The following is a 12,274-nucleotide window of genomic DNA, read 5'->3' as shown; positions in this document are numbered from 1 at the left end:
CGACCAAAAGTGAAGTAGCATTCTACAGCCTGAAGCCTCCAAGAAAGAGCTGATCTTCCTCTAAAAGGCACAGACAAGGAATCCCTCCAGCATTCTTATTACAGTTTCCTGCAGAATTCCCTCCTCCATAGTTTGTACCAGAAGAGTAGAGTTTTTCTATCTAGTTGAAGATCTCATTATTTCCTTGCCTTTATGCAACCTTTATGCACAGCCTGCTGTATAGATCCATTCCATTTCACTAGCTGAACTTAGGTATATAAAGTTCATATGGCCATTTCCATAAAGGACTCAATGTCTTAATTCTTCTGTACCTCTTCTTTCTGACAGTCCAACTCCTTTTCATCTGGTTGTGTTCAAACACATTAAACTTGCCACGTCTTGTGTCTAACGATCGTGAATGGCAATGTCTTCCTGCCAACGACTGAACTGCCATCCAGCCTCTCACTTCCACTGCCTCTGACCCTGTCTTTCCTCAATTCAGACTACCAATGTTTCCCAAATCAGGCAGTATAAATTCCTCGTTATCTCTGATGGTGAAATGAGTTTAACTTTCCACAGTATGCATTTCTTCTACCTGTACCAGCTAGGAACTCACACTGTCAAATCATTCCACTCTTGTCAGGAAAGTGACCTTAGCATAGCAGTTACAACTCAGGACTGTTTTAATGCCATCAATCTCAATAGTGTATATTGCAATGAACCCAACATAAAAGTCCCACGTGTGCCCCCTTCAAATGCCCTCTCCTGGCAGCTACAACTATACACACCAAAATCAGGTAAGTTTATATAAACTGTCACTTTTCAGGTTTTAAACTAACTGCCCAGAGAGTCCAAACTGATCCAAACAGAGAGCAAGTATACATTATCACAAAGGTCTTGGACACAAAGAAGTCACTGTAATAATGCCATTTCAAGGCAAATAAGGCTGGCAGACCTGTATGAACACCTGCATCAAAAAAACCGAATTATGCGAATAGTGATCATCATCAATTTGTTTGCTGCTTCCACGTGCCCTGGTTAGTTTAGTAACTTTAAGCACAGTGTTAATTTCAAGCAATAAAAAGCCCACTAACCCGTACAAGTACTTCGAATAATACAGTGATCTATAATTGGACTGCAGTTCACGGTAATCTCTAAGCAGTGGTGTGCATTGTGGTGCTGAGCAGATTTGTCATCAGGGTTGAACTGAAAAAGGAAAACAACACAGAAATGTAGTATTTATTTAATTGCTCAGGCATTAAAATGAAATTGTTAGAAGTTCTGCTGAAGTTTGAGATTCTTACCCTGATTGTCATATATCCAACATAGGCATCTTCAGAACCCTCCATAAAAACGAAGGTGGAATCTCTAGTGTTTTCTATTATAACTTTATCTGCTACTTTTCCAGGTGCTGTAAAGAAGACATTTATTAAGTCTTAGTTTATGCCACTGAAAAAAAAAAATCCCCTGAAGACTTATAGAATTCTGTTCAAAGCAAAATAAACGCTATTCTTGACACATTAATAGTCTTCATGTCAGAAGAATCTTAAAACAAAGTTTCAAAGACAATGGAGAAACTAGTCTTTGACTAAGACAACCTTGCACCAATTTAACATCTGTACCGTGAGAAAAATCTTCTCTTGTACAGAGCTGGTTTTTGACTACTACTTATTACGAATGGAATTAACAGTTTAAACATAGATACTAGTCTGTATCTATGCAATTCTGCTAAGTACAATTTATTTTGATATTCAAAACCCTTTTATTAACGCTAAATACATACATTCCATCACTAATTTGAACCAATTTAAACAACTACTTAGTAATCTGCTCATGACCTACAAGTGACCTCCCCATACTTCTCAAATGTAAGATTCAGAGTTTTGAACTGATATCCTCATTCTTTAGAAGAAAATCTAATAAAATTAGATTGAACTATACTTCTGAAAGTATGTACAGAAGGTATCAAAGTGGTTAATTTGAAAGTTTCCATTATCTGCGATTTGATTTCCTGTGTTAAGAGCAAGGCTCTGCTCTATTCTTTGCTCTTAATCCGAGTGAAGGAAATGTTTACATTGGTATGGCAACAGCCAGCAGAGGGAGCACAAGTTAACAACAGCCTTAACTTTGGTATAAATTCAGTGACACTCATTCACGAGCAAGGTAGTTCGTCTGATTCAAAACTGCACATTAAATATGCAAGCCAGAAGAAGCTTTCCTCAATACATGAAATGGAAATACGAAAGTTTCACATATTATAGCAGACAACTTATCTGATAGCAATTTCAAACCATTCCCAACTTGAGACACGCAAACATGACCAAATATCTGCCCAAAATTCAGTATTTTATTGAAGAGCCTACACACAGGATTTCTCACGAGCAGATCTTTCTCAGCTGTCTGTTGACACTAGTGCAGACAAGTGGTATGTCCTGTTCTTTATCACTCAGGCAGAAAGGTGCCAGTCAGAATGAAGCAACATTTACATCATTATCCAGCTTGTTCTCACTATCTAAAAGCCAGATCTCTGCTTTCATTACTGCAGAGCTGCAAATATTTTAAGGTAGTCTAGCTCTTCTTCATACCACTATTCACTTAGAACTAGATAACAACTAAAAGAGGCTTTGATGAGGGCTTGTGTCATCATACAAAATATTTTTCTGTGGCCTGGTAACATTTCATATATAATTAACTGTTTTCCAGCATGGTGCAAATGCACTGACATATACACAACAGCAAACCAGCATCTGAGAAAGAACAGCACCACAGTATTGCAGTTGAACCAAAACCAGAAAATAAATGGAGCATTTAATAGGCAATAAAAGAACTGTAAATTAATATCAGAATTGTGTTCCCTTCTTAGGTGGGTCAAGGAAAAACGGCACTTCACATTAGATGCTCTGAAACACTATCAAACAAAGCAGAGAGATTTGTGGAATTGTGCTTGGAGGTGTTTGCCGTGCACTTGGATGACGTTCTCCACAGATGCCTCCTTCCTCTCAGCACACGAGTTACTTTACAGGTCTCTGCGTTTGGAGGTCCCAGAATGCCCATTACGGAACATGCCAATTAGTTAGCCCACTGCATTTAGACTCTCTCCCCGGAAAAGGCTGAAAAGGGAAGAGGACTTGCTCAAACATTAGTTTAATTCTAAATGCATCAAAGAAATTCTCTGCAACATCCTAGTGAATCGTTGCAAAAGAAATAGTCAAAGAAATATCTATGTTTCAACTGGTAGCTTAGGCCATTTTAGGAAAGAGAAAACAGCATAGAAATGGAAAAAGTAAGAAAAGGGCCACTAATTCCATAATCAAGCAAAACATATCTCCCAAGAAGTCTATTTGCTAAAGTCGAAGGGAGTCATGTTCCACAGGATCAGAATTCACGGTCACTTTAAGGACCAAGATGAGAACGTTTAGAAATAATTTAGCAGAAAGCCTACGATAAGGGACTGCCTAAAGAACTAAAAATTAACTCAACGTTGCCTCAGAATTCTTTTATTCCTCAAAAGGAATAAACCAATTTCACTTTTCAGTGCATTAATAGAAAAATTACTAGATTCTGCAGGAAGCAATTGTGACCCTGTTCAATTGCAGCAGGCAAAAAGTGCAGAGGCCCTTTTAGATCCTGCAGTCTGTAAAATCTACAGCAAAGAACACAGCTCCAAAGTAATCTAAAATATAAACTTTTAATTCAAAGATGCAGAACAGGTATTTAAGGAAGAATTCAGGCATGTGAAACTTCTTTTACACTCTAAAGTAAAAAAAACCCACCTAATTATGACAGCCTTTACCACTTTAGATTTTTCTACCCTTAAAATGACAGTAATTCTTACTGTTTTTATTAATGTTTTGTCTTGACTGGAAAATCCTTTGATAACCCCTTTTTCACTTACTTGCATATTATTTAATTCAAATGGAAAATAAAGGGGATAAATGAAAGCTTTATCTCCTAAAATACAGAAAAAGCACATAGTCAGTGAAGATTCTCCAATCAGGACACACGTCTGTACAACTGCTGAAACACAGCTATTAAGATGAGAGACTTTGTGTCTTGAGTGAGATAAGCACTCCATGGAAGGCTTGTATTCCCGCAGTAATCTGACACCCCCTCCAACCCTGTAAAACAGAATTCTTTTAAGAAATTCAGAGGTATTTCCATCCACTGAACCAGATGCATCAGTTTCCTTGCAGGACCTCTACTCTTGCTTCTTAACTGACACTCAGATAAGCCACAGCACTAGCAATACCTCCCGAAGGCTTCCTTCTGAACCCGACTCCTTCCCCTAGATTTAAGGGAATAAATCAATAACCCCAAAATTGAACAGACCAGGCATTATTCCGTAATAACATTTTGCTTATACGAGAAAGCAGAAGGTTCTTGAAAGCTCAAGGTATATAAAGCTGCCTTTCCAATAAGGCTGTGCTTCTGAAGAAGTCAGCAGAAGAAACTATTAAAGAAATTTGAGTAGAATTGCAGAGAGATTTGGTGCTGCCTTAATCCTACTATTCTGAAAAGCACGCCAGACTGAACAGAGAAGAGGTAGTTCTCCAAGGCTTAGTGGTTCACTTTAATTTGTTTTCTTTTCCAGACAAATGAAAATTGACTCCCTCTACAATGTCACTGACCATTCAGTGGAGAAAGTCCGACGAAGTGAAGAGACAGCAGTGCCAGAAACTGAAATATAAATACATCTAGCATTTCTGGATTCCTCTTGGAGGCTTTGTTCCCCAAGACAGCTATTCTGTTACAAAAATACACAATGTAGATCCTTTGCTTTTAAAGAACTGTAGTTAAGATAACTGTTTTTCTGAATAACTTAGGTTAATTCCAGTGGAAGGGAAAGCAGAGGGCCTTTCAAAACTTAAAAAGGAGCCAGAGAACATGCAAAGTTTAACCAGATATCAAAGATGTCATTTCAAGTCTCATGAAGTAATAGAGAAATTTTCTATTTTAGGACAGTGCTGATACAGTTTCTTCTGGATTTTAAACACTTCATGAATATGACTTGACCTATTTGTACTGGCATCTATTACCGTCATCCATTTCTGAAAGAGAAGCTGGGGGTATTTTGTTATTTGTCTAAGGCCACGTCTGCATTAGCAAGCACTGCAGCATAACAGGAGTGGTACTACGGAGGGGAATAGTGCTGAGGCTCAGACATCCACACCACACGTGTTGCAGGACAGCAAAGGCAGAAGAGACTGACTTCGACTAGTCCTAGCCCGGTCCCTCTGATTGAATGCACGACAACTATTAGAGTGCAATAACAGTATTCCAGGAACATGTCTCTTAGTCTAGTCTCATCCAAAAGGAATCCAGTTTGTGCTCCAAAACTTCTCCACAACACAAACCAAAGCACAGTAAGTGGGAATGTTCAGGATGTTAGCTTCAGAAATGTAGTCACAAACTGACAAACTAACATACTAACACAGCTGCATCTTGCAGATCTGCAGGGATAAGTTTTAAGTCTAACACTGGAACGATGTGACTGCATTGGTCAAACCCATTCTCGCTGCAGAATGCGGGCAAGAAATGGCAGAATAGGTTCACTCAAGAACAGAACAGTTGGTATGCAGAACAAATAGATACCTAAAAAGAGGGACCTTTTTTTACCCCCCCTTTCAAAAAAAAAAAACCACCCCAAACAAACCAAAAAACCCAACCCAGACAGACAGTATCTCAGAAAAAGCAGGCAGCAGGCAATTCAATTCTGGGTTATCGCAGTGTAAGAGGGCCAAGACCTCTTAACCAAGATGTCTACCAGACATTAAGACAGTCTAAATTCTTACCACTCTATTATGCTACTAGGGATTAGCAAGCTCACAGCAGGGACAGGAAAAGCAAACAGCTCCACAAGCACCACAATTTGCAGCCAGATGCATTGCATTATGTTAACTCTTCTTAAACCTTTCCTATTCTGAAAGTCTTATTTCCTTCTCCATAAAGGTTCTCCTTTAGAGGAACAGTTGGGAGATGAACAGAGAAAGAACCTCCAGTCTCAGAATCTTTCCGCTGGATGCTCTCATTTCCAACCTTGAAATGGGATTACGATGCTGAAGAAAATGGGACAGATACTAATTTGGGCTTGCTCCCACTGCTAGAATCTACTCTGGAGATAGGTTATATATAAACAAATTTCATAAGAACCACCTGAAAATTTCAACTGCAGTCATGTAACTGAGTATACTTTCTGACAAATTCAATTTTTTCCCTCCTACTGAAATAAAAAGTAAGCAAACTATTCCAAGAACTAACAAGCAGACAACAGTACTTCAGCCTGAAGCATCAGCTACTTTTTAGTTAATGACACTTGTACAGAAAATACTTGTTTACTAGGCTAATGAATAAAGACAAGCATTTAGATTGGATATTTAATACACCAGGCTCTCTTTGTAATTAAGGTGGTAATTAACACAAGTCATAGTTTGAGACAAAGTATCTCAGTTTAAATACCTGCGCCGATCATGGTGATTGGAGATTCTATATATATCCATTCATCAGTATATATACCAGAGTGAACAAAGATAAGTCCATCAAAATGAGCTTCCTGAACTCCACCAAGAGCATCCTCAATGGTATCATAATACTAGAAGAAAAGGAACAAGTTTAGAGAGAAATACCCATACAAAGATATATAAATATTCTTAAGAACTGCTTTAGAAACATACCAACATATTTTCTCTTCCTTTATATCTTGCAGGATTACTGTAGAAGTGTTCAGCAAAGCCTGGCTTTACATGTGCTCCTTTGTACTGAAACAAGGAAAACAGTTTATAAAATCTTGCAGACAGGTGGATCTGAATGCACAGACAAGAGATCTACTAAGCCCCCAATTAACAAGATATTTGTTGATATCAGTTTGTTCCAGGAACAAGGGGTCATATTCTGACCTACCATATTAGGCACCCAAGTTGAAATGGCAACACCAAAAAGAGTCTGAGCCTAAGAGCGTGATCAACTAAACCAAGAGGCTAGCCTACTTACACAGCCAGAAGCCTCTAAAGTGACTGAAAAAGCTTCATGTACCTTATTTGCTCCACAACGGGTGTTCTTATTTCCATCTTTTGATTTTTCTAGCAGCTTGCCACAAAACAAATTGCATTTATGTGGTGAGGAAAGAAGAATCCTATACCTTCACGTTTGATTGAGTACTGAACAAAGAAGCTAAGTCAAGCATTTGTCCTCAACAGGCTTCATAATTTCATTAACCAATTGCACGCAACACTGTATAATACACTCACCTTGATATATTTCCCTCACTTACACTTTTCAAATATCATGCCCAGCCGTTCTTGCAATACCTTTGACACTTTGGATTAAAGGTTCAGTCACATGCCTTAAAAGGTAACTTGTTTAGGTCAAGTCATGTCAACTGCAAACCACTATTTAAGTCCAAGCAACATTATCAATATATTGTCTGGTTTACTAGAGGAAGATGCATACAAATCTGATAACCAGCATGCATGCTGGCTTAATAGTATATGACACAACAATTTTTTTGAGGTTTATTTGTGAGCTACAGACCATGACAATCTCTTCCACAGAATATCAGCGATGCAAAACATGAGGAAAACCCAAAATAGAAGAGCTGGATGCTCAAATGCTCCACTTTACCATGATGTGTCTCCCCAAGCTGTGCCTCAAAACACGAAATAACTTCATAACACAATACAGGAATCTCTCCCCACCTCCTCATACCATCACCTTATTTAAAGTCTAAAACCAAAATAACTAGTATTGTCAGCCACATTTCAAAGTTGGTTTTTTACCTTTATAAACAATCTGTAAATTGGAATATAAATGAATACTACTGTTACCAGTTGCTGAAAGCTTTCTTTCCAGGGATTTGGATGTTCATATTCTTCTGGATTAATCTGATAAAATTTACCAGGTTCAGGATGCATCATTGGACGAGTGTACTCAAATACTTCCATATACAATCTTTTCCTGAGCAGAAGTGTCAAGCAGAAAAGAAAATTAATGTATTTCTGATTACTATTCCATTCTAATATAAACACACCAAATGTTAAAAACTGGGATTTTTCCAACAGCATTCACCAGTCTGTGACAGTGGATTTGACCAGGACCAGTACCAACCACTTAAAAACACTTCCAAAACAATTTTTCTGTTGGACTGACTTCTGTGTTTTTCTAAGAAAAATTTTGACATGTGTTTCACAATCCAAGACACAGTTCTCAACGTGTAATTTCCACAAAGAAATTTAAGTAGTTATACTGTTTCTGGAATCAGAGTCTATTAACTACAGCATTGTTTTAACACTTAGGAAAGCTAGTAGCGTAAGAAGAACAAAGCTTAAAATGTTCCACCACCTCTTCCTCACCTTACCGAAAAAAAGGCTAAAAAAAATGCATTCAGAGAGAATAAGTGATGCACTGTATTTCAGAAAGAGTTCATCAGTAGACAGATTACAGTGGTTCAAAAAGAAGCAAATAGCACACGAAGCACACAATTGGATTCTTTTGATTAGTGCCAGAATACAAATAATCGTAGTGTCTGAGCCTGATGATATTAAGCCCAGACTTACAAGATGACACTGAATTTCAGAAGTTGTAATTCATTTGACAAGACATCCCCAAAACGGTCTTTAAAAAAAAAGAACACTCCCTACACACACACTTTTGTGATGTTATACCCAAAGTTTGATCTTTTTCTTTTAGTCTTAATCATTATTTAAAAAAACCAAAAACAAACAAAACCAAACAACCTAGAAACATGTTATTTTTTCCCCTTATAAAATAACAGAAATTGAGATCCCATTTATCCAAGCTCTCAATAACCCAGGAGCAGGGTGGATTCATATTGGGGAAAACAGCCTGAGTATCCAACCATTAAACAAAACAAGCAAAAATAAAACCAGTCCCCATCCTCCCCAAAAGATCTAAATAACACTAGACAAAACTTGCATTTAATGTTAAGAAATGTGTTTCTTCTTTTGTGTAAAGGAATACAATCCCCACAGAAGCACGAAAAAGGTCAAAGAGGGGAAGAAAGGAAGGAGTGGCTACTGAGGGAATACCTCACCGATTTTAAACTGGACATTATTTAACTAGTATCTACACTACTAGAGAATTAAAAGTTTTACTGTTTAACACATATAATCAGATATTCATAAGTAACAAATAATGCTTAAGTAAACCAGACATATTAAAATACAACTGGTTTTAATTCAACTAATTGCAACCAACATTTCAGTTTTTCTATTGCACTGGCATCTCGTGCAGCACATCTAATATTTCTCAAGATAATGAGGAATAGCTTTTCGCTTACCACAAAATTGGATCATTAGCCAGCTCACTGAAGCGTTTACACACACAGGCTGCTCTACAGAGATCCTGCTCCAGCAGGTAGGAGAAGATCTTTAGAACGACTTCATCTGGCAACTTCTCCTGAAGATATTGTTCTGCAGGGGCTGCTATTAAACAGTAATCTGTATAAGATTATTGACATATTTAACCAGACCAGATTATGACCGAAGTAGATCACCAACTTGCCATTTGAAAGATTCACATTTAAAATGCCAATGATCTCAAAGCAACTTTTTTTTTTTAAGTACATTTCATCTAAATCCAAAGGCAAAAAAAGTAGTAAATGGTTGACTGGAATCAGGCTGAAGTTACAGACTTCAAGTCCTCTTTCAGAACTTTTTAATTCACCTTTTCTATTGGAGGAATCAATCTGCACACAATTGCAGATGTTAAGTAGGCTACTGTGCACGTTCCAGATATACTCGCTCCTCACCGCTATTACAGTCATTGTGGTTCAATTAACCCACGTTATCCATATAATAATCCAGTCCCAAAGTCAAAATCTCTGCAAATGTTTTCAAACGCAAAAGAATTTACTCAGAAATAGTCACCATCTAAAAAAACTACTAGTGAAACTTCCTTGTTCTCCTACAATGAGCACATTAGGAAAAAGGATGTCTGCGATGCAGGAAACCACTAGCAAGCAGCAATTCCAAAGTCTCCCCCTTCCACTTATTCTCATTTAGGCTCTTTTCTTTTAAAATGAAAAAATCTAAGCCAGAGTTAAGTGTTAGCCTTGCCAGATGTTGTCTTTCTTCAGAGAGCTTTGAGAAAACGGCATTCCTGTAACACTGTGCGGAGACGTGTGCGCACTTTGTTAAAGCCCCGCTGTTGGACACACATGCACTCTACGTACCCCAGTTCATGTAGGAACCCCCCAGCTGCAGTTTGTGTTTCTCATGAGACACTTCTGTGGCAGCTGTCCTCACAAACAAGTTCTGTTTGCACAGGTCACTTGTTTGGTTATTGTCCTTGGGACACTTTCTCAGGCAAGTTTAGAGGATTTGTATGCAAGGCATTAAATGTCCTGCTACATTCATAATGCAGTTACATCCGTGTAATGCCTCTTGCATTATTTGTTTTTTCCTAGAACATCTGAACCTAGGGAGCAAGAGGATCATCATTTTGGCTACTACAGGAAGCCTACTAAAGTGGCCCTCTGAAAGACAACCTACTAAATTTGAGGGAACAGCTTTCTGAAAAATAGTTTCCATGTGAGATTCCACCCCACCCCATCCCCTCCCCCCCCCAAAAAAAAAAGCCCCCTAGTCTTCCCTGAGCAAAACAGCCCAAATAGCGATTTTGTTTCCAGCTAGAAGAGGCACGAACTGCAAGGACCAGAACTGTGGCTTTTAGGAAGATGCTAGAACTGTGGTCTACAGACGACATCACCAGAACCTGTGTACTATGAGAGAACTGATTAAAGCTGTTTTTCCAGGGTGTCATGCTTACACCTGTGGTCAGATTAGTTAGTAGAAATTCTGAAACATTACTGACTTTGCAGTGGCTTTCCCTAAACCTGTTCCCTGTTCCTTCTTGCACCATTGTATGAATGTCACCTTGGTGATTCACAAATACTGATTTCCTCTAAAATGCTAGGAGGGCATTTATCCAGTTGACTGATGCTGTTCTTGACAGTAACGCTGCTTACAGTCATAAGCTATAGATACATGCCACTTTAATCCAACAGAAATCTATGCTGTACAAAAGGGATGAGTCTCACCATTCCACATGCCAATAGCTATTTGCTCCCAAAGTATCCTTTAGGTTGGTAGTACTGATCATGGACAGAATCAACCAGAATTTTTTTTTCCTCACCCTTACCCATCCTTCTCCAAAATAATTATTTTATGGATCAGCTCCTTGTTGTAGTTCATTGCAAAGCTACAGAAGTGCTAGCATGAGCACAAGGAAGGAGACAGGAATGAATGCCCAGAAGCTGGCCAATACAGTATCCTTCAGCAGCTGTATTATTAATACCAGATTAAAAAAAAATTACTTTTATTCAAAAAAACAAAATAAAAAAATTACGAGTCAGGCTGAAGCCAGTAAACTAGCAAAACTAATAAAAAGCAAGTTATCTGGAAAGGCCTTAGGCTCAAGAGGCACTTGGGGAGCGTATACCAGCAGTCCATCAGGTGAATGTGGTTGGGTATCACCAAAAAAGTGTTACACGCACCACCAATGCTGCTTTTTAAGAAGGTCTTTTTCCACTGAAACTATAAAGGCAGCAACAATCCATTCTACAGTCCTAATTATCCTTGAAATGCGTCACAGGGTAACTGGACATTGCTTCTGAATTCATCTTTTTCTGGTAGCTTTCCAGTTAGATGTGGAGATAGTCTTCTACTGTCTTACAAGCTGAAATGCTATGTTGCGAATGCAAGGCTGTAAATCCTCACAAGCCTTCCATGACTCGTCTTCTCCTTTTAACATACAAATCCCCAAGACATACAATTTGATCATCTTCACAAGACAATCAGCTACTTCCCTAAACAACCTGCAGAATTTTTTCTTCCTTAGGAACTTGATTAGTTTTTTATTGAGGAGGGAAGTTCACTAGTGTAGCGCCTCCCATTGCTCAACAGTTCATACTCCCATTTTCCTCCCTAGGTCCTATCTCGAAACGAAAACTGCAATCCAGATGCATTTCCTTACTGCAAGGGGCATAGACCAACTTTGATAGTGTCAAAAAACTTCTTGCAATCAAAAAAAAAAATTGCCTCAATAAAACCCCACCCCACCCCCTGAAATTTTTCAAGTTGTATTTACTCGGAAACTTAGGCACTGCTTGCAAAATGAAGGCGATGATTTTACAGGTGTTTGCTATCCTCACCCACGTTTATCCAAAATCCTGTAGAAGTGAGAGATTTAATTTAAATTGCCTTTCTGCTCAATTTAGAAAAAGGGGTTGATTTAAGATTTCTCCACTCAAATCTCTGATATGGTCATTACTAGGTGGAAT

General features: G+C 38.3%; 1 protein-coding gene across 6 annotated transcripts in view; it reads right to left on the bottom strand.

Annotated features, from left to right (window-relative positions):
- FBXO11 (F-box protein 11) overlaps positions 1-12,274 on the bottom strand; it is a 78,194-nt gene that overhangs the window by 22,858 nt on the left and 43,062 nt on the right. For 3 of the 6 annotated variants that reach the window (XM_054193966.1, XM_054193970.1, XM_054193971.1), the window contains 6 exons: positions 9,272-9,431; positions 7,800-7,929; positions 6,651-6,734; positions 6,436-6,568; positions 1,284-1,390; positions 1,074-1,185 (listed from right to left, as the gene is read on the bottom strand). In XM_054193966.1, coding sequence (XP_054049941.1) covers positions 1,074-1,185; positions 1,284-1,390; positions 6,436-6,568; positions 6,651-6,734; positions 7,800-7,929; positions 9,272-9,431 — 726 coding nt within the window. The remainder of the gene's footprint in view (positions 1-1,073; positions 1,186-1,283; positions 1,391-6,435; positions 6,569-6,650; positions 6,735-7,799; positions 7,930-9,271; positions 9,432-12,274) is intronic. The other 3 variants (XM_054193968.1, XM_054193972.1, XM_054193969.1) reach the window with 2 other exon arrangements.

This window comes from Rissa tridactyla, chromosome 3 (genome assembly GCF_028500815.1).
Source record: "Rissa tridactyla isolate bRisTri1 chromosome 3, bRisTri1.patW.cur.20221130, whole genome shotgun sequence".
NCBI lineage: Eukaryota > Metazoa > Chordata > Aves > Charadriiformes > Laridae > Rissa > Rissa tridactyla.
Note: the sequence above shows the minus strand (reverse complement) of the source record. Positions and strands in the feature narration are given on the sequence as shown.